The sequence below is a fragment of the Opisthorchis viverrini genome (genome assembly GCF_000715545.1).
Source record: "Opisthorchis viverrini unplaced genomic scaffold opera_v5_128, whole genome shotgun sequence".
In the NCBI taxonomy this organism is placed as follows: domain Eukaryota; kingdom Metazoa; phylum Platyhelminthes; class Trematoda; order Opisthorchiida; family Opisthorchiidae; genus Opisthorchis; species Opisthorchis viverrini.
This window is the reverse complement of record NW_008751782.1, coordinates 674,420-699,604: the sequence shown is the minus strand read 5'-3', so window position 1 is coordinate 699,604 and position 25,185 is coordinate 674,420. Positions and strand designations below refer to the sequence as shown.

General features: G+C 44.2%; 3 protein-coding genes across 3 annotated transcripts; 2 read left to right on the top strand and 1 right to left on the bottom strand.

Moving 5' to 3' along the window:
• Positions 1-4,232: 4,232 nt before the first annotated feature.
• T265_06208 (hypothetical protein) lies at positions 4,233-6,440 on the top strand (the record flags this gene model as incomplete). The annotated part of the gene is made up of 2 exons (XM_009171416.1): positions 4,233-4,279; positions 6,293-6,440. 2 exons carry the CDS (start codon positions 4,233-4,235, stop codon positions 6,438-6,440), a joined length of 195 nt encoding a protein of 64 aa, XP_009169680.1.
• A 70-nt stretch (positions 6,441-6,510) lies between these two features.
• T265_06207 (hypothetical protein) lies at positions 6,511-9,954 on the top strand (the record flags this gene model as incomplete). The annotated part of the gene is made up of 2 exons (XM_009171415.1): positions 6,511-6,573; positions 9,700-9,954. 2 exons carry the CDS (start codon positions 6,511-6,513, stop codon positions 9,952-9,954), a joined length of 318 nt encoding a protein of 105 aa, XP_009169679.1.
• Positions 9,955-12,498: 2,544 nt separating this feature from the next.
• T265_06206 (hypothetical protein) lies at positions 12,499-13,155 on the bottom strand (the record flags this gene model as incomplete). The annotated part of the gene is made up of 2 exons (XM_009171414.1): positions 12,499-12,661; positions 12,746-13,155. The coding sequence occupies 2 exons, from the start codon at positions 12,934-12,936 to the stop codon at positions 12,580-12,582; spliced, it is 273 nt and encodes a 90-aa protein (XP_009169678.1).
• Between the last annotated feature and the right edge of the window lie 12,030 nt (positions 13,156-25,185).

The window sequence follows — 25,185 nt, the reverse complement described above, 5'->3', positions numbered from 1 at the left end:
TGTCTCATCAGACGATTCATCAACAAAAGCCTAATTAGCTAAATGCACTCATTTGTAAATAAATTTGGTTTTGTGAGAGACTCATCTGGAACCCAGCTGAATCTCTCCTTTATGATGTTTCTAAGCCTTATCAGTGAGTAACGGTGTAGGATGCGTCGTGTCTCAGTGTGGCCCAGGTATGTAGGAGCAAAGTAGTTTTTGTGGGGCACGCATGTATAGTTCAACTTGTATCCTTTCCACGCATACTAAGAGAACAATTAGATGCGTTTCTGACTGGTGTTGGTGGTCGATTTTTCGGCGGGCTTTCCAAATTTGCCTGCATCCGTTTTTTGCGTTACCCGCTCTGCGCTCAGCTGATGATCCACTTTCTGAGACTCGTGGCCTTGAGACAAATCGCTCTGTTATTTTTTCACCTTTTCCATGTTGATAGACCGGAGAGTGAGTGCCTTTCGTCACTAAGTTCATCATATTTTCTCTGTGAGGACTAAGCACCTGTTTAGACCGATGCAATCTGGTGTGTTAGTCAGCGTTAGAATGTATTGAGAAAATAATAGTCCTCTTGTGGTAACCCGCAGAAAGGCTAGGTTTTGCTAGCGGCGGTGCTGTATGAGTGCTATGCGTCCGAATTTTGCTGACAAAGAAGAGAATCTCGGTAACTCTGAATGTGAAGTTGTTACTTATGGTGTCCGGTAAGCTCAAAATTTGGTGGTAAACGTTTTGTTGCGAGTGGATTTGACCATCAGTGTCTGGGAGCGTGACAGTGCCTCTCGGTTTCGCGGTGAGCGGAAGCGTGGCAACTGAGAGCTTTGTTCCAGGTGCGAATATGGAGAAATCGCTATAAGCGAACGTCCATAGTACTGTATATATATATATATACGAAGTCCATGAAAGTCATGATGCTCACTGTAGAATGCAAAATCATATGTCGTTATTTGGGTTGTTCAACACTAGCGTATTTAAAGGATCAACATGACGAGCAGAAACCATTGGTTATCCATGGCGTTGCCCAAACCCACTGCTCAGAAGCTACTCATGGGTGGTTTAAAAATTTTATGCCAGAGCCAATGCCCTATTTCTGTGACAAGACGTGTTGGATGAGCACTGCCGGAGTTTTTCGTAACAGCTACAAGGCAACCCAGCCCGTTCTCACACTTTTTTGATGCATGAACTCATAAGTTAGCGATACATTGGAGTCATTTTTCTGCCGAATGGATAAGGCCACAGGTAACCCATTTCAAGGACCTCCATGATCACCTTCACTTTTCTTTTTTGGTGACTGGAAACTGATCTCTTAGTTTTGCTCATAAGCCAAATGAGAAAAAGACCCAGCTAAATCAACACGAGTGGGTCGTGGGTAACTAAGGTAAACCCGATCATATAGACTCACATAACGGCATCCGTGTTTGTACAAGGACCAAGTTTACCTAACGCACCGTGTTTTTTTTCATAAAATTGATTGGATCGATTCAAATGCGAAACAAAAAAACAGTCGGGTAGAATGTCGTCTCATAATTGTTTATTGTACTCACTGGGTTGTAGGTTATCAGTGCAGTGACCTTACAAACACGTAGATTTGGTTTAAACCTTTCAATAGGGTATAAATTTATTGGAGTTTTTAAGCATGTCACATTTTTACATGGTCAGTTCTACTTCTTGAAAACCTTGTCTGTGGTCGCACTTGAGTGAATAAAGAGAAAAAACGTGGACCAGTTCAGAATTTAACCGCTGCTCTTCGTGAGAACCGTAAACAAAGTAGCCGTCACTTGCTGTTGAGTCACAAAGTTCTACTGCTCCAGTGTTTTGTTGCTAGATTTGATCTTCACACCCATGTAGGTTTCGGAGCGACATACATCAGCCTGCCAAATACATGTTCACGGGGGGTCTTCTAAGCTTGCAATTTCTGGTTGGTAAAGGTAGTTGAAGATTATCATAGTCACCTAATGGAAAACTGGCAGAGGGAATTTGAAACTTCAATCTATCGGGCCGAAAATGAACATGGCAGACCTGGTTATCCTTTATCTAGAACAAACAGAGGTGCGTATTTCACCGATGTCACAACAGAATTAAACCCAAGTATTCTGAGATAACAAACTAGGTACAGAATCAGCCGCACTGCATTTCAAGTCATGTGACCTGACGGACTTTCTGCGTGAGTGACGGCTTCTCGGTAAAAAGATTGTGAGGTGTTGTAGTGCACTACTCATAAGGTCGCTGGAAACTCCTCGATGGCCCACGACCGGTTTCGCCCTTTTTGGGGCTCATCAGGTAGGCGCAGTCCCCGAGTTTCCGTCAACCTTATGTTCTACTTGAAACCAAATTGCAGGAAGTTAGCGAATAACACTCATTTGCAAACAAATTTGGAAATCTGGAAACATCAAAACCGAGAGATTCAGCTGGGTTCCGGGTGAGTCTCTCGCAAAACCAAATTTGTTTGCAAATGAGCGTATTTCGCTAATTTCGTGCAATCTGGTTTCAAGTACAATACATGTTTGACAGGAACTCGAGGACTGCGCCTACCTGATGAGCCCCAAGAAGGGCGAAACCAGTCGTGCGTTGTCGAAAATTTTTCAGCAACCTTGTGAGTAGTTTCCTTCAAGGAACTACACTACGATATCTTGAACATCTTACTAACTGAAACGTAAGACAGCCTGTGTGCAGCACATTAGGATGTAGAATATCACAAACGAAAGATTCAACCGATTCTGTTGAAAACACATTAGTTCGAAATTCATCATTGACTGAAGATGCACTGACCATACCATCATTTTCAGACAGGCGTGTGAACAGCGTCACTTTTCATAACTTCTAACAGTGGTGGTTTGTGTTAATCTGAAAGCTGCGCATGTCTCTCTCGATCGTGAAAAGCAGTTTCTTGTGATCAAATGCAAGTTTTCCAAAAAAAATTAAATCCACAGTTCTTCAGATCTGGCGCTACCATATGTGTTTGTAAAACCTTCGACGAAATTTACACCTAGACAGGACTGCTTTTCTATGGAGGTAAATGTCGGTAGCTCAGGTAGCGTAGATGGTGGTCGTTGGTTTGTTCGCTGAGCTGGGCAATTTGATTGCAAACGTTTCATTACTAATCGAGGTGACATCATCAGTGCGTTATTGCGGAGCGTAGCAATGCGTAGCGGTGGGTTGGTGGTTGTGCTTTCTCTCATATTCCTTGTTTACATTTTTGTTGATGTGCCACTTGCCTACGACACCTCATAGGTCGAATCCCCCACAGAGGCGTTCACTCATTGACTGAATGCGCGGCCGTTATTGTTCACCGTGGTTTAGCTGCCCTGTTTAAGTGACCTTTAATAAACCTCTCGCAAGGCTTGACGTGAAATTCACTTTCAAACAATGCTACCAGCATTGTTGGGGTCAAACCCAACAAACCAGCTAGTCAATGCGATCGATAAATTCATATGTGGAGACCTTTGTATAGGTACGATTGGGCTCATTAAAGACCAAACCAAAACCCTATTTCGAATAGTCAAAGGAGCTTTTATTCATCTTCGATGCCTGTGGGGCAGCCGCAGTTTTGATCTTCCGTTACCGGTGGAGTATACACTATGGATAGGATATACCAAAACTTCAAGTGTATCACCAACGGTGTCTCCAAAGCCTTGCTGAGAACCTCGAATCAAGAACACTGAGGTAGGCAAAATGGAGGAAGGGGCCCTTTCGCCACATAAATGAAGCTAGTTAGAACACCCATTTCACATGCCACAGAACTCTCAGCTTTGCAGGGTTTGTTTCGTGTAAACATGTGTTGAGTGAACACGATTAATAGGCGAACACTCCATGATCTAGAAACGAAGGATGCCAACTCTAACCGATTAACTTATTCAAACTGACAGCCATGGCTCGTTGGATAAGTGAGTGTCTGGTGACATTGACAAACATGACTTGGCAATTGACTTGCAAACGTTTCGTCACCATACGAGGAAACATCATCAGTGCGCAGCTGCGTCGATACTGCTTCCTTACCTGCGTTCGTTTATATAGCATTCGAAGGCTATCTGTTATCTTCTGACGTGATTGGCTACCTGAAGTGTAACGAATGCAGTGAATCTGTTGGTCCGTTTGGACAACGACTCACCCGAGCTACCAATGTTTCAACACATTACCATGACTTAGTCCCGTGGTCTCCGGTGTGTTCGCAGTCATCACTTTCACTGTGTGGCTGCCCCAGTTCCCACTTCATCAGCAATTAGAATGATGCAGAAATACGCAATGCGATGCGACGCACATCAATTGGCTTTCTAATCCATGGATTCTCGTTGAAGTAAGCCACAGCAAGTGGAACCAAATTATCCTTCACACTTAACTGCAACCATATGAGCTTCGATAGAGTGAGGGTCATGCAGCTAATCAGAAGTGGCGAGGTTTCTCAGGCCAGCCTACTACACCAAAAATCCTTCAACAAGTCCCGTATAGTCTTTGTTCTTATATATAGCAAGATATTAGATATCTGCGAAGTACATCAACAAACCGAAAACGTGAGAACAGAGAGAGTGAAAATCTAGCGAGGATGGAACTTTCCGGAAATGTTTTTCCCACCCTGTTTCTAAGACTAACCGAATAAGCCATTGCATTTGAGTACAACTGTCCCCTCTCAAGAGGTCACCTGGACGGATTGCTCAGAGGTGATTTGTTCTGGGAGGTAGTCGCTTCCGAAAGGGGACAGAAGGGAAAAATACAAAAGACCAAAAATATTTTGTAGACAAACCTCACTATTCCAAATTTGATAGATCAATCACTCACTGTTTTTAGCTTAAGAAGTGATTAGGATAAAAGCTCAAGGGTTTCCAATTTAATCTTAGACACATACTGCTTCACTTCACCTATCCATTGAATCACGATGCATAAAGCATTGCATAAAACATCAACCGGAATAATCCACTCTTGCGACCAAAGCAGGCAAGTGCAAATGCCAGGAAGCATACTGGTTAGTTTGGAGGATCTCACAATTCACCAAAGAATCGATAAGATGCGTTCTCATGCTTTCGCCTCAAGGACTATAATGCGTAGTAAACAGCTGATTAGGGTTGGAAGTACACGGGTGCTTAATTCACCCGGCGCACTGACAACCATCTTTTGTCGGCCATTTGAAATCCTGTCATATGATCCTTCCGGTCCCTCTTTGGGGATACTTTGGCCCGATGTGTCACCCTGGATTCTAGCTGGGAAACGATCACCCATAACGTCAATGCAATCGTCAGTGGACTAGATCAAGTAGACTATTGGGAGGAAGTTCTATCGGACCAACTCTGTTTTTGTTCAGTACTCCATTCGCCCTCCGTTACATCCAGCAGGCGGAACTCAGCCCAAAATAGCGAAGCCATCAGTGTGTGTGGTTTCTACCATACTATCAGGAGAGCTTTCACCCTATGGGTAGATGGACAGTCAGTCATTAACATCAGTCAGCTCGCCGGGTTCATTCTTGACCACTAGCCTCCGCCTACGATTGGAGTAACGGTGACCAGCGTGGTAATGAAGGGGAGGAAATGAAACGGGCAAGTCCTTTGAAAGTGGTGTGAAATGTTCTTCGAAATGAACTTATCACATTTGGAAGCTGGAATACCAAATCAAGATACCCAGGTTATTTCGCACTGGATGATTGGAAGCAGAACTATCGGATCATATTGCCAAACGTGTCTTGGAATTTCGGTTGCTGAGCTATTCACTGAGTTTGGTAGTTGGATTGCAAACGCTTCAACACCATTCGAGGAGACAGTGTCTTTTCGGGGTTGGGTGGTGGACATCGATGAAGCAGCAGACCCGTTTTTCAGTTCACAACTAGCCCACTTCCTCTAAGCAATAGTAAATGGTTCGTAGTTAACTGATAGCTTCTGAGCAGTTTCTCTGGTGAGTTTGGTCTGACACAGACAAGTAATAGAGCATCCAACTGACACAAGTTTTATGACCACCAGTTTTAAGCAGAACGAGTATCAAGCCAGTAGGCGATGTCAATGAGTAGAAAAAGGGTAGCAAAGAGTTGAAGTGACAAAACTTTTCGTAGGTACAAACCCCATAATGATTAGGAGTGGAGGATAGGCGGCAGAGCTGGGTGCCCGAAATGTGGAGAGAGAGAGAAAGGCAAAAAAGTAGGGAAGGTTCCTCCATCTAAAATCGGAGCAAATGATGAGCTTAAAGTAGCCGCTTAGATTACGGAGGTTTGTACTGAAAGAGTAGAACCATAGGGGGCGAGATGGCTCAACTGGTTAGAGCGCGAATTTACTGATCGGAAGGTCCATGGTTCGAACCCGACCTCTACCTCTTGACTTTCCCTGTCTAGGCTTGGGCAGCCTGACACTATCCCAGTCCACGTGCTTCCTTCGGGTAGCATTGCAGCTAGGCACAGGAAGGGTGTTACAGCTGAACGATTTATTTTAATTTTAGAACCATATGTCGGCTCACCTCCGTTGCCAAGACGTCAAGACTAGACTAAATGTCGTCAAGTCCCTTGCACACGCAAAAGTCTTTCTCCTCTTTTGGGGTTTTGAGACTAACAACATGATGGGACATTCCGCACTCCGCACCTTTAGTTTCTCGTTTGTTCACCCAAGCGCGGCATCAGTAACTGATAGCAGAAGTTTGTACTGTAGCTATTTCGGGTGTGCTCAGCCAAAGCAATAGTGATGAAAAGCCTCCATCCATCTGACTGCATTTCCGACCTCTAGATTATTATTTCTTGTCAGGAAAACTTTGATTATTCGCAGAACTGACCGAAAAGTTGCTAGATTTTAAACTCCTTGCCCCACCATCTACTAGTAAAAGAAAGCAAGACGACGAAAACCTTTGTTATTGATTCATGGAAGAAAACCATATACAGAGTAGTCACGTGAAAAAAACAAGCAAAATACATGAGGAACAGATTTCCTGAGTATCCACTTCAGCATTCAAGGTAATTTTGCAAAATTTTCTAGTCTGAAGGTACACAGTCGTATAGTTATGTGTGGCGTATTACTCATTTTGTCTATTACTTCAATATACAGGAAGTTGATGTTCGTACCATCCACCGTATTTTTCATACAAAACAAAACGACTGGCCTTCTTGGCAAACACACTACTCATAAGGTTGCTGAAGTCGTTCCGGCAACTAACGAACGGTTTCGCTCTTACTAGGACCTATCAAGCAGGAACAGTTTTCAAGTTTCACTGTGTGCCCGTCAGTGTCACTTTTGTGGCATTTTATTGCGACATTAGTGAGTCGAGCGGGCAAGGTACGGTTCGCTCTCTAAGCCTTTGTGCGGATTCGGTTTAAGTTGACTGAGGTCAGATTGAATAAAATTACCGACTTTTCAAATCGCAGCTCTTTCGTCCAGGCGAGTATAATATACACACTCATCAGCGTGACACCTGATAGTCACCACTAAGCCCAGCTCAAGTAGAGAAGGTTTTTTGTGCCCACTTTGCCAGTGGTAATCTATTGAATCCCGAGTGTTTTTGACTAGGATATTGCTATCAGAGTTTATTAGTCGTCCGCCACTCTTCACGGACCATCTCACTGTACTGTCGCTTTTTGAAACTGATTCTGCAAATTAAGCAGCACCGTGCTTTCTCTCATATATGAACTTTGCCAAAAACTTACGTCATATCATCCGCAACCGGGAGCTCGACATAAACTTTTAAAGTCAGTGGCTTTACTGTACGCATTTGTGATACCTTGGAAGCACTGTTCTCACTTCTAACACCTGGTTGTAAACTCAGTGCGAGAATTGCTAAAGACAGCACAACATTTGGTCGTTTTGGGAAACTTGTCCGGTGCAACGACGGCCAAAGTACATGGACCAGGTTTGAAGCTGTTTTTCACTGTTATGTGGTAACGAACCGCAAAAGACATTTGGTCACTTAACTGATTTCACGTTCTATTTCTATGCTGTGTCGTTCGCCACAAATGGACAGATCAAACTTGGCACAAAGAGGTTCTCTAACGGATGAATGTCACTGCAACCGACTGCAAAGCATTTGAGAGGAGTGGCTCAAACCCGTATGCGGGGGGCCGCCTATTTGTAGCTAATTTGAAGCTGTAAGTTAAACCAAGACACCCATCAAATTCATCTTGGGAACTGACTTTCATTCTAGGCCAGGAGAAGACCTGGTATTCTACAAGCATGCCTGCAAATCCACACTGAATTGAGAAGCTCTGAGACACGACATGTCACATACCCCCAGACCGAAGCAAGCCGTTCTGACAGAACTAAATCATTTTGGCATTTACCAGACTGTGGGTTCGTATAACGTGCAGCCACCCATTCACTTGTACAGACTAGATCGTGGATTATCAACGGTTTGACACTAGTACTTGTTAACCACCAACAAATGGAGCGAGTAGCATTGTCCTCTGTTCTAACCATCACTCGCCTGACACTGCATTCCTACAGGTGACAACTGACCGTTGACCAGGTAGCAGCTGATCCGTTTGCCCAGAATGGCAACTGGCTAGCAAATGTTTTGTCACAATGAGAGGAGACAAGCGCTGCGCAGTTAGGTGGGTGATCCCTCCACTGCTGCTTGCGTTGATATAGTTTCTAAGGCTTAGTTAATATCAGCAAGGTGAGTGGCTGTTCGGAGACTGATGACCCCATTATTTTATCTGATCACGCTCAACTGATTAACAAAGGTCTGACAATGCAAGCACAACTGTGCTGTGCAAAGACATTGGTAGTTCACACATTCTGCTTTTGGCAGTCAAAACGTCTGTCACCTCTTATCAGCCGTGTGGTCAGAACTCGTGAGCACCAGCCGATAGAGCGACTAGGTGACTCCGGTTTCAAGCTAGACAGATGCGGCCGTCAGACATTGGTCAGACATTGACCCACTGAAGGTCGACGGTACAGCCGTGGGTACCGTTTTCTCGAGTTTGTGAATTCGAATTAATTAGCTTGACCGACTACCCACACCGAAAGAAAGGTCGAGTTATAAAAAACTATCCTTAACGTTGTATAGACATAACACAATACTAATAGCGTTGCTGAAAACTTTTCTATAGCCCAACGTGTTCTATGAGCGCACTTGTTTCTTTCATAATCTCGCTTTCTACACCAAAGCGAACAGTTTCTTCAGTTTTACTGATTCACATTTGAGTTCTTTACCTACCGAGGCTTTACCAGTTGGAAATATATTTTGTTGTCCACAACTTATAGTGATGTCGAAAGCTGCAGTTTGAGGGCCACTTGAATCAACCCCAAAGCTTGTTAAAGATCTTGAACGTTTCAAAGCCACATTCCCAGTATAGAAGGCATAGAAAGAACACAATACACCAGTAAACCTCTAAATATCCCAGAGCACCCCGAGAACTACAGAACAACTCTGACTGAATAAGTGTAAAGGAATTGTGATTGTGTATAGAAGAGCTTATGTATTAACCGGAGTAGCGTTTAGAAAGGCAAATCCTAGTGGGCTAAAGCCGAACTAACTGTGCGCCTGAAAGCAGTCAGAAATTTGCCCCTTTGTTCACATTTGTACGGATGGCATAAAATCCATAAAGCAGAACCTCCGATGTTCCCGATCGTTGATAGGACCAGTCCTGCTTACAACTCAGTGGCTGCTTGAACCTCTTGGGCTACAGTCTGCACGACACATTTCAATTCCAGGACCTTATGAAAGCGAGCAATGCGGCCATTGAACAACGCTTTCGTTTGCCGTAGTTTCTTTATTAAATAAGTTGCCTCTACTGTAAACTATTTCTCACCTGTGCAGACCTATGCTGCAAGCTTCGAGTTACGCACACATGCAGATGAACAGAACAACCACCAACCGCCGTTACACACCACTACGCTTTCCACTAACACACTGATGATGTCATCTCGATTGGTGATGAAACATTTGCAATCAAATTACCCAGCTCAGCGGACAAGCCAACGACCATCTACGCTACCTGAGCTGCCGACATTTTCCTCTATAGGAGAAGGAACCCCTCCTACGCCACATCTTCAAAGTACAGTTTTCTTCTGATGATACATGTTATCGTCAGAGGGACGGACTGGCCAAGGGATCCCTAGTGGGTCCACTACTCACTGATTGATAGATGGACAAACTTGAGGATGCAATTATATCGGAACTCGTACAGTAAAGCGAACAAACGGGGACTATATTTCGTATCGTTGACAAATAGGGCAATTTAGTTAGAGTTCGAAATCTGTTGAAAATCTATCACACAGTTATCGAATTCACCACAAAGAATAAAGTGAGCGTTAGTAACCAGATGAGTCAGTCGCACTATTCAAAGGAGCATGTACCACAAAGCGATCTTCTCTAATTATGTTTCTTTACAGTAAAAGAGAAACCTTGTTCGTTGTCTGGCTTAAATTGCTCAAAAGATATGTCCTCACGACTTCTTTTAATGTGACTTGGGTGCTTTTGGAAACATGCTAAAGAAGAACTGTTACCCTCGTCAGTGTCCCAAGCAACAGTTAAAACAGAATACTAGCAAAGACCACCGAAATAGTCGAACCCAAACAATATTTTATGATGCCTCCTTTTAAAAGTGGCTTGATAATTGATGTGTTCCTGCAGTACCAAGATCCACATTGAACACGGCTACAATTCAGTATTTTTTCAACCTCACCTCTTCTACACCTAAAAATGTGGTGTTCTTGCTGATGATAACTTCATCTATGACTGTTTATGAATTCAGGCGCGCGTGTGGCGACACGTAGGCAGACCAGACAGTATCGCGGAAGCAAAATGCAGTGCTCTATTTTAGACAACCTTGGGTCATGGAACACGTCGTTATCGAGACACTGCATTTCGAATCGTTCACCAGGGGCCACAAAACACTTCCGAAGCGGCCGGATGAAGTAAACGCCGTCAGATTACGCAAGTTGGGAGGCCGTTGCCACCTGGTTACTCACATTCGAATTTTCTGCACAAAAGAGACTTCTAACACCTCTCCTATCATAAAATTACTCGCTAGGCCATATTTAGCAAGTAATCCAGAAAATCCGGTGAGTTGGATGACCTTTGTCCTGATTAACACGCAGATTTTCGTACCACCGCCTCGGTCTTACTGTAATTGGTCCATAAAGGAAACTACTCATAAGGTTGCTGAAAACTCTCCAACAGCCCACGACTGGTTTCGCCCTTGTTGGGGCTCATCAGGTAGGCGCAGTCCCCGAGTTTCCGTCAACCTTATGTTCTACTTGAACCCAAATTGGACTGTTTTCGAGAAATACACCTTGTGAGTAATTTCCTTTATGGAAATATCCTGCGATATCTCAAATATCAAGTAGAACATAAGGTTGACGGAAACTCGAGGACTGCCCCAACCTGATGAGCCCTAAAAAAGCGAAACCGGTCGTGGGCTGTGGAAAAGTTTTCAGCAACCTGTTGAGTAGTTTCATTTATCAGATTCGTTTAACTTGTGGAGCATATGGCTAACGATCCGGATGTTCACAGACTCAGAAGTATGGGTCAAAATCAAAAGACGCATCCCTCATGTGATTTGGTCCACTGTCACAGCTGTACTCGAAACGTGCAGAAGTTTGGTGGTATCACGTTATACGTATGGTTGAGTATACGGAAAGTAATTCATTTCTCTTTTATGGTTTATCTTAAGCCGAACATGTTACCAAAAAGGAAGTGATGGAACGTGAAAAATGAGGTACTTCAGTTACATTGGGTCATCCAAACGAGCTTTTTTTATACAGTTTGGCGTGGAATGTAGAAATGTGTGTCATTCTATTTGAGACCGATTCCGCTTTAATGTTGTGCATAAGGGCGGATGGACTTCACCTATGACTTTGGAAGCTTGCGATTGCAATAGTTTGAGGAATGTTATCTCACGTGCCGTTGTCGTAATTGTCCTAACTAGAAGTTAGGTATAAAACCTTGTCGTATCGTTCATTTGGGTTTCGTTAGTATCATGAGTGAGCTACAAACCGAATGATCTCACTCTTCGTCCATGTGTGCACATTTATGGGGAACCGAACTCTGTGGTATGGTTTTTATTTAGTTGGTTAGTTAGTTATCTAGTTACGACAAGCCCCTTGATATCAGGTAAAACTATTGACACGCACACCAAAACCCAAGCATTTCACACTCTCTACAGATGATTGCAACCAATCATTGCTCCTTCCATCCTGCACTTTGGCATTGGTGATACTTGATGCACTGTGGTTTATCGTTTGCCTAATATAACCATGCAGCAGTCTTCCAGATTTATCTATCATCATTATCCCTCTGATGTATGAGAACACAGGAGGACTATCATGCATGCACGCTTGCTTTCTTTTCCCGTGATACGAAGTCGCCTGCTTTTTACCAGACTGACCTTCCCTTGTAATCTTCGTGAGAGCCGCCTCATTCTGCCTACTGGATGAGTTCATAACTTCGAACATTTATCCGGAGGGGCCATCTAGCAGGCATCATGTGTCAATAAGTGTTGTGCTACCGGTTGATTTAGGATATCCGTCTTAATACAATCGGCTCCTAACTTTTTGTCAATGCAATTCTGAACACAGGGAATGTGGTCTCAGTCCCAAAGAAAAGAGCAACTGCTGACCGATAGATTTCTATTTAAGCAATCCACATGCAACAGAGTTGTATGAGCATCCTCGACAACATTTTCCAGGGTATAGGTCAGCTGGGTGTTTTGTAAAGGAGCACATCTCTTCCCCGAATTCGGAAGAATATGAACTTGTCGGTTTCGTGAGTGAAGTGACTGAAACAGAAAAACAGTATCATGTAGCCCCGTCGCCATCAAACACCAGAGTACGATTTCCAATACTCATATAAATGGACCTACCTGCAAAAATTCTTTCCTACAATGCAATGCCAAGATGGCTCATATTTGTCATCGAAAAACTTCTTTATGTATTCTGGGACTTCTTGAACAGATTTACACTGCAGTAATGCCTCACTGGCCACAGTTATTGCATCCTCCTGAACGTCAAAGTCCATTTCAGCGTGTAGCACAACTGCCTTTCCAGCCGCCATACGCTCCTTTGATAAAGTAATCTAATACGGCCTGTTTAATCCACCGGTTGCCTAGTTTGATTGATTCGCTTTGTCGAAACTTTCCTGATCTCCAGTCGATAATGTGTTGATTCTTCGAGACTGGTACAGTTGCCGTCACCACCGCGTAGACTGTCAAGCACTATGCGAGCCTAACGAAACACACCTGAGCTTTGCAGACCACCAACACTTGTGTACTGGTGCGTGCTAGTGAATATTAGAGAGAGAGACCTGCATTGTATTGGAAAGGTTTTGAATGTGTGCATGTATTTGGTGGTGGCGTATTGGTCCCACGTGACTTGGAGCAAACAACAGCGCATCGCACAAGTGGACTGGATCGGCAATTTGATCACGTCAATAGTTGTGGGGCTGAAACAGATCAGAGTGGTAATGCCGAATGGAAGATGTTAGGCGGATGAACCACAGGTAAGAAAACTGCCTTTGGGACGAATGGAAATGCAGTACTGAGGTGTAGCTCACTAGGGAACTGCTTAATTGTTACCCTTTGTGTGTTTCATGGTGCTCGCCTCGTTTATTCCTCAGAGTGAACTGAATCGTGGTGTGTGAGTGTGGCGGTGTCTGCCATATATTGAGTAGATGAAGCAAGTTTTCAAGTTTTTGAGTCTGCGATCTACTTTGGTTCCCACGACTGTCAATGCCCATCATCATCATGATCATCCCAATCATCATCATCATCATCCCGATCATCATCATCATCATCACCATCATCATCGTCATCATCATCATCATCACCATCATCATCGTCATCATCATCATCATCCCAATCGTCATCATCAACAACATCATCATCATAATCATCTCCATCATCATCATCATCATCATCATCACCATCATCATCATCATCATCATCATCAACACCGTCGTCATCATCATCGACAGCATGACATCAGTGTTTCTCAACCAGAGCCTTTTGCTCAAGAGCCTACCCGCAAAGCAGCGGTGTTTGGCGATAAATGCAAAGCATTAACATTTCTACGGAGCAAGTCAGCACATGTTCCAACTCCTAACCTGGAAGCCCAGGAGACTGTTTGTCAGACCTCTAGCCATTGACCAACCGGGCATGAGAGACTGAGTGTCGTGGAGACACCCCCGGTATAGCTCAGTGGGTCCCTGAGCAGCGCATACCGTCACACCAGGATACGGTCTAATCTCTTCGTGACGGACAAGGGCCCCATTTTTGAGAGTACAAATGTTTAAAGCACAGCCTCTCTCATGCCTCTGGCTCAGCAACGCTTTGAAGCTGAGAACAACAAAGTGAACATGATTGCCATGAAAACATTACTTGTCAATGTGGTGCACTTCGTGATCTTGTTAAAACATTGAACAGAGACCGGGTTGGTGTCCACGGTTGACTGTGTGATAAGACCTAAGCAACAATCAAAGATGACAGTAGCGGATTGCTAGAGCGACCAAGGCAACCTACGTCACAAAAAAAACACTTGGAATCCCAATGGGTGCCATGAAAATTGTTTGGATGGTTTCCTTCTCAGGCAGTCCCGTCACAAAGACTTGTTCCCTTTTCCCGCTGAAAAAGGCGCAAATTTATCAGGTTAGTGTGAGTCGCCAATGTAAGGATATGTTTTTCTTCAGAAAGAATTTAGGTCTGGCGACATAAAACATTTTGCAAGGACTTGAGATGCACTAGAACATACGCCGCTCAACTTGCTTTCGTTCGGTAGTGAGACCAGAAAAACGAAGGAACAACTTTCGAACTTGGTGTTAACATAGGAAGGCTCGGATGGACATAATCTACACGATTGATTCCCATAACTGTTAGTGCACGATAGAACGTCACTGACGGACAAAGTTCCAACTATATACCCCTGACCCATAATCGAAGTTTGTAATGTATTCAGATGTCAGAGCATGCGGTGTGCCGTGCGTTCAGGAGAAAACTATCTAGCTGTAAGCTGTGGATAACGCTTGAATTGAGACTGACGTTGAGCAAACTTATTCAAGGCCTTTATCGACTCAACCCACAGATTGTTCACCAATCTCTGATGATGAACATTTTGACTTCTGGTCCAAACCGAGTTATGTTTTCTCAGTAAAGATTCCATCCCGTAACTGAAGCCAATGTTGAAGAGCCGATAAGCGCCATGAAGATATTCATCCTTGCTTGGAATAACCAACACCTCATAAAGCCCAGGAAGTTTCGAATCCTTGACCCCTCGATAGTGGTTCGAATTCAACCATTCAGCCACGAACGGACTGTCAGTAGTGTGGTTTACTCGCATTTAGATTATATATACCACCATCCCCGAACTCACATCACGTGGTCACATGCAGTATTTTCTTGAATCTCCGAGTATATCCGGTTCACCCGAATAGTAACATTTTTGCGCATCAGTTAGTATCATTCCAGATGGCATAAATTGGAAATAATCCCTTTTCAAACCCCATTTATCACTAGATCAACAAGTGAAGAACAGAAATGGTGACAAGTTTCCCAGGAGAGACAACAGGTGACAAAGCAGATTTGCATAAGAAGTTGTTATTTGTTTAAAAAAGGGGCATGTCGGCTGAACTTCGGTATATGGTAGAAGGAAGTGACACTTTCGTAATCTTTTAATCGATAACTCAACAAAGTTATGCGACGGTTGAATGCAATACAATTAAATATGACCCTTCAACAAAAGTTACGACACTTTTGGGAATAGTTTTAAACCCCCCATGGACTTATCGTTACTGATTCCGTATGGCTTGAAAACATCCTATTGAAATGGGTAAAGAACGTTAGGTGCAGGAAGCTTCCTTCGAAGTGATGCTGAATTATTAAGTGACGTACTTTTAATCGATCGCCCATGTTATTCGTTTCATTCAGTGAGCTCATGAGTGGAAAAATCCAGCTTTCTAGCATACTTGTGCAATGTTGAATTTTAACAAATCACTGGGCGTGAATTAACCGTGCTTCGAACTGGTTGACGGTAGTCGCATGCGGTCCAGTCACCAGCCGAACCTTAATACGATACATGCGTTCGCAGGTAGATGTGTGGTTACGGATGGAACTAAGGTGCTCGTCTCAGATATTTTTAAACCTGGCTTTTTGGGGGGGTGTACAACTACTTGCCACTAGGCTACAAGCTTAGCCTTCTGAGTTGTTCGGGCTTGTTTATTGGGGCATCCATGATGTGATGAGGACAGCTGATATGCAGTAATTCATTGGGGAAGTAACCTCAATGACAGGAAGAACCAGTGAAATCCCTCACTCTGCCAGTCACAACCTTCTGGAAGGTTGTGAGAAACGGAACCCTGAAATCAAACTGCCCTCTTTCTAAAAAGAAAGCGAACCGGATGAAAACAAGCAGTCTGTCTGCAAAATGGCTGCAAAGTCGTTGAAAGCAGAGTCATACTGTGCTCCGGTGGAAAGGTGAATAAGACGATGCAAAGTGAAAATAGGAATTGGTTGTTGATCAGATGGCTGTTGGATGGAGGCCAAGTGTTCAACGGAACATGGAAATCCAAGGTATTGGAACCTTCAAACCCCCCAGAAAATTTAAATTTCCGACGCTTCTGCAGGAGGGTATAACAGAATAGGTACATCTATCTTCCATATTTTGAGCCTAAAATCCCGCTGCATCATTTGCGGCCAACAATTATGTTTCGAAGTAAATGAGAACGGCTGCTACAAATGGATCTCGTACTTGGTGTCACACCTACTTCGTATAAGGCAAGTTACATTCTTAAAGATGACGAGAACAATGCAAACGTTGAAGAGTGGAAGCGGCTTGTAAAGTAGCCTCTGAACAACGCATCAAGGTCGTTGCGGTTCCAGAAGTAATACGGCCAGATCACATTAACTCATCAAAAAACATAACGTCAATCGTTCCAAAGTTATTGATAGGCAAACATCTCCGCTTGCTTACTCGGAAACCAATCAAATCATTCGTTATGCCGTTGTGCTTCGTCACGTTCAGGTGGCACAGGATGGATATATTGGTTGCTACTGAGTATTTTGGCATAAGGCCACAGTCTTCACAAATCTCCACTTCACTTGGGGATATTTTGGCTCTTCCGGTCTATGTCACTTGTCTAGGGATTTTGCCGCATTCTACACAGCTGACGATCTTTAACTACTTTGATGTCTGACCGATAAAAGAAGCATCGTCTAGTCTCAACAATGGATTCACACACATTTCATCGCTAAACTCTCTTCCTTAAATTGTTCCCACGATTCCATAAAGTTCATGAACGCGGTTTTCTGAAGAAAAAGTGTACTTTGGAAGACTTATGAACCAACCCTATGTACTTCTGACCTGATTTATGCCCGATTCGGCTAAAATATAGCACACTCGTTTGCAGTTATGTACTAAAAAATCAGGTGGATAGACTCGCCTAATTAAGAAGTCTAAAAAACTTGGATAGTTCGGAATGTCGCTGAACAATTCTCACGTAACAAAATCGAAAATCAACAAAGACCAGCTGATTTCTTGATCTTTGGACACTTTCTATGTGCCTTTATAGAATCACAACATAAGACAGGAAAAAATTGACGGATTTGGGAGAATCTGGAATATCGAAAAATGACGTCAAAAATATAGATGTGCAAGATCAAGTGAAGTGTGAGACACAATTAAGTGTGATGTTGTAGATATGAGCTGTACGTGCTGTGCTATAAGAGAATGAATACCGCTAACCGTGACAATGTCTTCCGTGTTCACGAGGTTCAAATAAACAAGAAAGTGAGTTGATCTTGCACGTTCATCAATCAAATATATATTCTCTACATTGTCCCAAAATATGTGAGGCAAAGGCATCAACCGCGCCAACTTCAACTTTTGACTGGCAATGACTATCGAACAATGACACTGCTAGACACAGCAAATCCGAAACATCAACTTGAGGTATATTCCAATAAAATAGAAGTTAATGCATAATGGTGAAAAAACTGCTCTTAATTTGTGAGTCAGTCAGCATGATACCTTATTTTCCAACTGAAACGAATGACACTCTGAGAACTTTTACGTTTGATGACTAGGCGGAGAATGGATTTGTGTGGAGCTACAGGTCAGTTTAAGTGCTTCCAATTCGATTAAGGGCAGGAGTTTTTCAGAAAATACAGTCAAGTTGCTATCACGGCATGTGGATGGCTTCAAACCCTCAGTAAAAATTTGGAATTGAGCGTCTCTGTTGAAGACCATGCCTGCTGACGGCACGGTCACTTCGAAGTATTGCCGGTAGCTGACGTAGGCGGCATGGATTACTCTATAAAGTATGGTTACTGAATTGCCAAATAAGTAGTATAGTTGTGCAACGTTTTAACACACCCTTAGGTTGATTTGACTTCGTCCTAGTTACAAGACAAAGGATAAACTTTGATCGTAAAACACAACCTGATACAGTCTGAAAAACGTAAGAAAATATGTGTTGTGGCTTGGTGGACGGCCGTGCAACTCTGTATCGGTCCCTTGGCTTCCTGCTCCGCCCACTATGGTATATCAAAAGGCACGGTAGCTCTACACAGCCCTTTATGGAGACAAAGGAAAATTATTACAACCGTATTTATAGGGTAGTCACAGAGTGTTCGACAAGGTCGTGCCAGAATCTCCGTGAGGGGGCGAGAAGCATCCAGTCAGGGATGCTCGATCCGGACTGGCTGGCATTCTGACCAATCAGGGCATGCCTTCGTTTGGTCCGCGTCCTGCACGTGACACATCCGTCCAAATGATGTTATGTTCGGTTATTAGGGACGGCTGGCCTCCAAACACTTCCCCCTTGAGAAGGCTGTTCAACCGACTGTTGATTTGGACTCCACTGTGACGACTCATGGAGGTTCTGCCGCATGCCGGTCCGTCCCTGGGGCTGCCAGCATGCTGATCTGGAGTCCGGTACCCTCCACTTGGGAGGTGTGTCATGGCTGTCCGGTGTCCCATGCGACGTGGTCCCCTCACCGAACCGCAGTCTGTTGCTTGAGGTTGGTTCACTTGACGCGGCTGTGCTGATGACCTTACGTGTGCCCCGTGTTTGACGTAGTCTACCGTGGAGAGCATTCTCCATATCTTCGAATCAGTGGCTGGTCTCTGTGTGACTGTTCTGGCGTTCCTCCTGCCGGCCCCCCTTCCTCGACTTTCCGGATAGCAGTAGAACGATCCGCCTGAGCCTGCGACTGTAAACTGAAGGGTTCAGACCGCGGGTGAAACGTTGCAGACTGCTGACAGGGTTCACCAAATTGGACTGAGGTGAGAGGGCTACCGGTGCCCGATGCCAGGAGCTGAGTAGTTGCTGTGTCGCGTATGCTCCAGCTGGTCTCCGGTTTGGCTGTAACTGTGGCGACCACAAAATCGTCAGGACGTGATGTTTTCATGAACTTATCGGAGCGATTTGCAGTTTTTTCGTCACAAACGGCATTGAGGCGTTCATCCAACAGTTGAAGCTCATTAATCCAATCCAGACTCTAGAGATCAAGGTCTGTATATTTCGTGAGGTAGCAAGTACCATTGAGTTGAATCCCCTTGAACGCTACGGAAGAGTTCAGCTTCCCGGTCAGTTTGAATCTTCCACCAGATTCATAATGAACGATGAACTTTGTGGGTTCCACTGATGGCCTTCGTTCGTTTTGAAAACAATGTGATGTCAGAACCTGTATCCAGTTGGAGGGTAACTGGTGTGCCATTGATACATAATGTGACGAATTTACGTCGACCGGGTGATTTCATCCTGAATGTGGCGGTCGTGGCCTCTGCCTGTGTCCTTTTGTCGGGTCGGTGTTTGCGTGAGCTCCGGACGTTGTCTCTGCAGCATTCCTCTTTGTGACCCTTTCGACTGCACTTACTGCACCTGTGGTTCCGGTAGGGAAGTTGGCGTGAATAATGCCATTCTTCACAAAACCAACAGGGTGTAGGCGGTTCTCCTGGAGTTCGCTTTGAACTTGACTTCCTTTTAGAAGTTACTTTGCATAACATATCAGGCTGAAAGAATCTGGAATGTCCAATCAGTGCAGCATCAGCCTTGAGACTGATAAGATGCTGTCATTCAGTGGTAAGTTTCTGAAGCGGCAACTCTGGATCCTGTTCAATTCGATTCAGTAGCCGGGTCCGAATATCTGCATCGTGTTGTGATTGAAGACCAGCCACAAAGATGAGACACTTGAATTGATCCTCGGTCATGGAGCTGAGCTGAAAGCGCTCGCATTCTCTGTTGACCACACCGGCATATGTGATGAAATCCTCAGTATCCCTTTTGGTAATCTTGAGACACTGATAACGAATATTGAACAAGGAACTTTGTTCACCGAATATTTGGGCCAGAATTTTGACAGCATCTGCGAAACCAAGGTCACGAGGGAGTTTGGGGAGAATGAAATTTGTGAACCGATCGTGTTCAGCTGTCCCCAGTTTCCGCAGCAACAGACGAACTTTCCACGCATCATCAAACTGAGCAAAGTCGGTTTGAAACATGTCTTCATATTTCTTGAACCAACTTTCGAAAGTTCGTCCAGATTCAGCATCAAAATTGAATTCGGTAATTGATCTGGCAGCAGCATCTACGGAATAAGACGGCGGCTCAAACGTTTTTGTCGCATTCACCGACATACTGCGCATCAGCGATTTAACAAGCCTCATTTGAGCTTCTTCGAACTGCTTCTGTTGTTGCTGTAAAATTAATTGGAGTTGCTCTGCTGAAATTGACATCGTGGGTTCGGGTTGTTGCCAGTTGTGCCTTGAAGGACGACCGTGCAACTCTGTATCGGTCCCTTGGCTTCCTGCTCCGCCCACTATGGTATATCAAAAGGCACGGTAGCTCTACACAGCCCTTTATGGAGACAAAGGAAAATTATTACAACCGTATTTATAGGGTAGTCACAGAGTGTTCGACAAGGTCGTGCCAGAATCTCCGTGAGGGGGCGAGAAGCATCCAGTCAGGGATGCTCGATCCGGACTGGCTGGCATTCTGACCAATCAGGGCATGCCTTCGTTTGGTCCGCGTTCTGCACGTGACACATCCGTCCAAATGATGTTATGTTCGGTTATTAGGGACGGCTGGCCTCCGAACAATATGCAATGCCATTGGAAGGAGAGCAGTGGAATAAAGTAACGGGCAGTAGGGCTGATACAGGTCAATCTCTCAGTACCGTTGCTGGGATAAAAGGGAGAACATCAGCATGAGCTTACTTCAGTGTCTTCGTAGTCTTCAGAGCTTTGAAACATTTTCTTATGACAGAAGACAAGCCTCAGTACTCCATGTACTCATGTAACTCTGACAGCATGCACAAGGTCTCCTTCTGGATGTTACGGAATCCCGAGGGCCTCCCTAAGCTCTTTTAAAAGGGCAATGTTTTCGCCGCAGAGTTGGTGGTTCGGTTGTGCTAAATGTCGATGCCCTAGCGTCAGTCAGTTCTCACTGATGTGCGAAAAATTAACAGATTCACAGCTAACGTCACCCTCAGTGTTATGTTACGCTGGTTAGTGCTTTTTTTGCTAGTCTTTTCATTCGACTTTTTCAGACGACCGCACTCGAACGTTGCCTCGGCCATTATGCACTACAAATGGAGAAGCTACATGCCACATAAATAGTCAAGCAGGTGAACGAGCATCAGTAAAGGAACCTAATAACCTTCTTGTTCATAAGGGATCGATTTCAGCGGCTGGTTGGAGCCACTGCAGGGTCGAAAGTGACAGAGAAAGTTAGCAACAAGCAAGTGAGGCAGGTGAGACGTTTTTGCTGTCCTATAGCGCGCAGGGGATCATCTTGACACTGCAACGTCAAACGACGCTATAATGAGCAGGCAATTAAGACAACCGGTTTAACACAACTGTTGATGACAAAGAATGAGGATATCGCTGTTATAAGGGGTCGCATAACGCTTTCAACTGGAGGCTAGCTGCCCTCATTTTTTGTCGAGACCAACCATAGATAAGTTATCTACAAGCTTTTTAGAAAAACCACTTTCATGGAAAGACCAACGGACTGCAGCACTCAGTCGAAACGGTGCTCGGGCAGTTCTCGGAACAAGTACCTTTTGCAATCGAACACTTCTGTGTACCGCGGCACGTGATCATCCTAAAAGAATTCGAAAGATGACCCACAAAACTGTGCAACGTTTGCAGTTAATAGGTCGCATAATTAGTGAACTTTGCTGACGCAGTCGGATCCGTATGGACCACTTTTGCTGCGCCCTGGCAACTGCCTATCAACATATGAACTTGAGCGCACCATCGATTTGCAAGTTTTGTTTTTCCTATTGGAGTGGTGAAACAACGAGCAGAATAACATAGGAGACAGCCTTCCTGTTGGAAGGACAGGGGACTGCGGATATAAGATAAAATACAACGATTGCACCCAGGCTTATATACGGCAAACGTCCACTGAAGTACATACCAGAATTGATGAGCACAGCAGAATAATCGAACGACATAGAAATGTGGACGAATAGCAGGATACTGAATGATCTCGAAAATGTGGTGATTTTGGAGCGGAGAATACGAGTCACACACCACTGGCCGGTGGCAGACGCTGTGGAAATCACTGCGTATACCAGCTTAGGTAGAATACAGAACCGTTTTAAATAATCCAGGTGAGAGGAAAAAGGCCTTCGCCGCGGAATTATTTATTAGGGAATGCCAATTGACCGGTTACAGACCATTGGACAGGGAAGCAAAACTCTAATTTGCATCTTACTTACAAAAACTGGACATTCATCTTCTCCTGAACGCGTCTTCTTGAACCTTCCTGAAAATTCATTGACTCCAATCATTCCTCGCTCAAATCCAAGCAAATGTTACAAAGTGACTCCACAAATTCCGCAACACATCTCTCCTTTTCAAAAGACACAAAGCGAAATTCCACGAACAATACATACTACTCGCGCGCCTCCCATCAGTAGTATCACCGTTGCACGGGTAGTATGGGGTTGAAAGTCAAGTGCAGTATTTAGCAGCAGTGTTGGAATGCCAAAACCTAAATTCACGTAATCACCCCTAGCTGCCCAGCTGCTACTGCCCCAGCTCACATGCATCACTCAGGAGACCTATTTATGTGAAGTGAACCGAGAGAACCAGACATTGGACCCAGGCCAGATTCAAGTAAGTTTCCCCCTAGCTTACTGATCGTAACGTTTGCTAACCCACACTAGCAAACAAAGCCACTTAGCCGAAAAATAACACTAGGGATTTTTTCCAGATAAGCCCGCCAGAAAATTAAACTCCGTCACCCAAAAAAAAGATTAGAAAAAAAAGGATATGAAATTTGTACTTTTAGTTTTTATCTAAGAGTGTGAAATCGGGACATGTCATTAATAATTTGCACGAGAAGGTCCGTTTTTCGGTACCTTTGCCTCCAAACGAACTCACAGAAGAAGCTGTCCACTAAAGATCGGTGTGCGCCACATTGGCTTTTATTCTGCATTTTGTAGACATGTCAAAGAGGTTTGATGGTTTGTGTGTGAGCTCCCTAAAGTTTTCGGTATGATTAACTGTTTCATGAGTATAATTCATGTCAATCATCGTTTCAGTTCCTTGGTACGATGCCCACATATCGGAGAGAGTGATGCAGGCCTGGATTGGGTCCATCAAAATGGCCGCAGTTCGATCTGGCACTGCATACATGAACACCTTTTTAGTTCTCCAGCAGATTCCTCCGAAAATCCAGTGTTTGGGGAGAACTCGCCCTGCGTGGTTTTTACGGCGAGATATCAGCGTTTCACCGATCTCGACGTGTAGACTGTGAGAGTCTGCAAAAGCCTCCAGGCGCAAACTTCGCGAAGAAATTTCTTCCAGTCAACAGCGGTCGTGTGGCTAATAGATAATTCCTCCCAGGAGAATTCGAATTTTGGCGAATTTCGGACCAGCTATAAATGAATAGAATTACTGTCCTAAACTCCATCCTAGACCGCTCCAGCCAAGTTCCCTTTCGAGGACCAATTTCTTGCTGACACTGTCGGGCGATACGCCTCCCCTTGTTAGAAACAGTTGAAAGTGTCATTTGGTGGTCATTGTTGCATAAACGTTGGGTCACTCCATGGCTTTGCAAAAAACTATTGCCGTCTCCTTGTCATGAACGAGAGTTGAAAGCGTCAGAAATTTCATTTGAGGTCTTAAGTCCGAACGGAGAAATTTTTTGCACAAAATGAGTCTAGATGCGGATAAGGAATTGCTTTCATCAAAAATAGGTCAGGTTGGCAGCAACCTTGCAACCCAATCACTCAGCCTGAAGAAACTTTGGTGTCAAAACCTAAACGGTACGCGGCAATAAACCTACCGATTGTTCCCTGAACTATTTCTAACCTTTTCAACCACTCGCGTACAACTGCAAGCGTTGTAAAAATTACTTCGACATCAATCTTGTTCGGACAGATTTCCTTCTGCCCTGATACACACTATGGTTAAGGTAAGACTGGTTTGGCCTGAATTGTACTAAGTGAATCAAAACATGGCTAGCCTAACTAATGTTGTGTAGCTTACCACTCACTGAACAGCTGATTTGGCATTGCGTTTCGTTGTGTGTGGAATCGAGGAGAGGAAAAATCGAACTTTGGTACAATCAAAAAGGGTATGGAAGAAAGAGGACCAAATCTAATCGTATCAGAATTACAGATTAAGATGATGGAGAACACTCAAATCCAAGCAAATGTTACAAAGTGACTCCACAAATTCCGCAACACATCTCTCCTTTTCAAAAGACACAAAGCGAAATTCCACGAACAATACATACTACTCGCGCGCCTCCCATCAGTAGTACGTTGGTTGCACGGGTAGTATGGGGTTGAAAGTCAAGTGCAGTATTTAGCAGCAGTGTTGGAATGCCAAAACCTAAATTCACGTACCCCTAGCTGCCCATCAGTAGTATCACCGTTGCACGGGTAGTATGGGGTTGAAAGTCAAGTGCAGTATTTAGCAGCAGTGTTGGAATGCCAAAACCTAAATTCACGTAATCACCCCTAGCTGCCCAGCTGCTACTGCCCCAGCTCACATGCATCACTCAGGAGACCTATTTATGTGAAGTGAACCGAGAGAACCAGACATTGGACCCAGGCCAGATTCAAGTAAGTTTCCCCCTAGCTTACTGATCGTAACGTTTGCTAACCCACACTAGCAAACAAAGCCACTTAGCCGAAAAATAACACTAGGGATTTTTTCCAGATAAGCCCGCCAGAAAATTAAACTCCGTCACCCAAAAAAAAGATTAGAAAAAAAAGGATATGAAATTTGTACTTTTAGTTTTTATCTAAGAGTGTGAAATCGGGACATGTCATTAATAATTTGCACGAGAAGG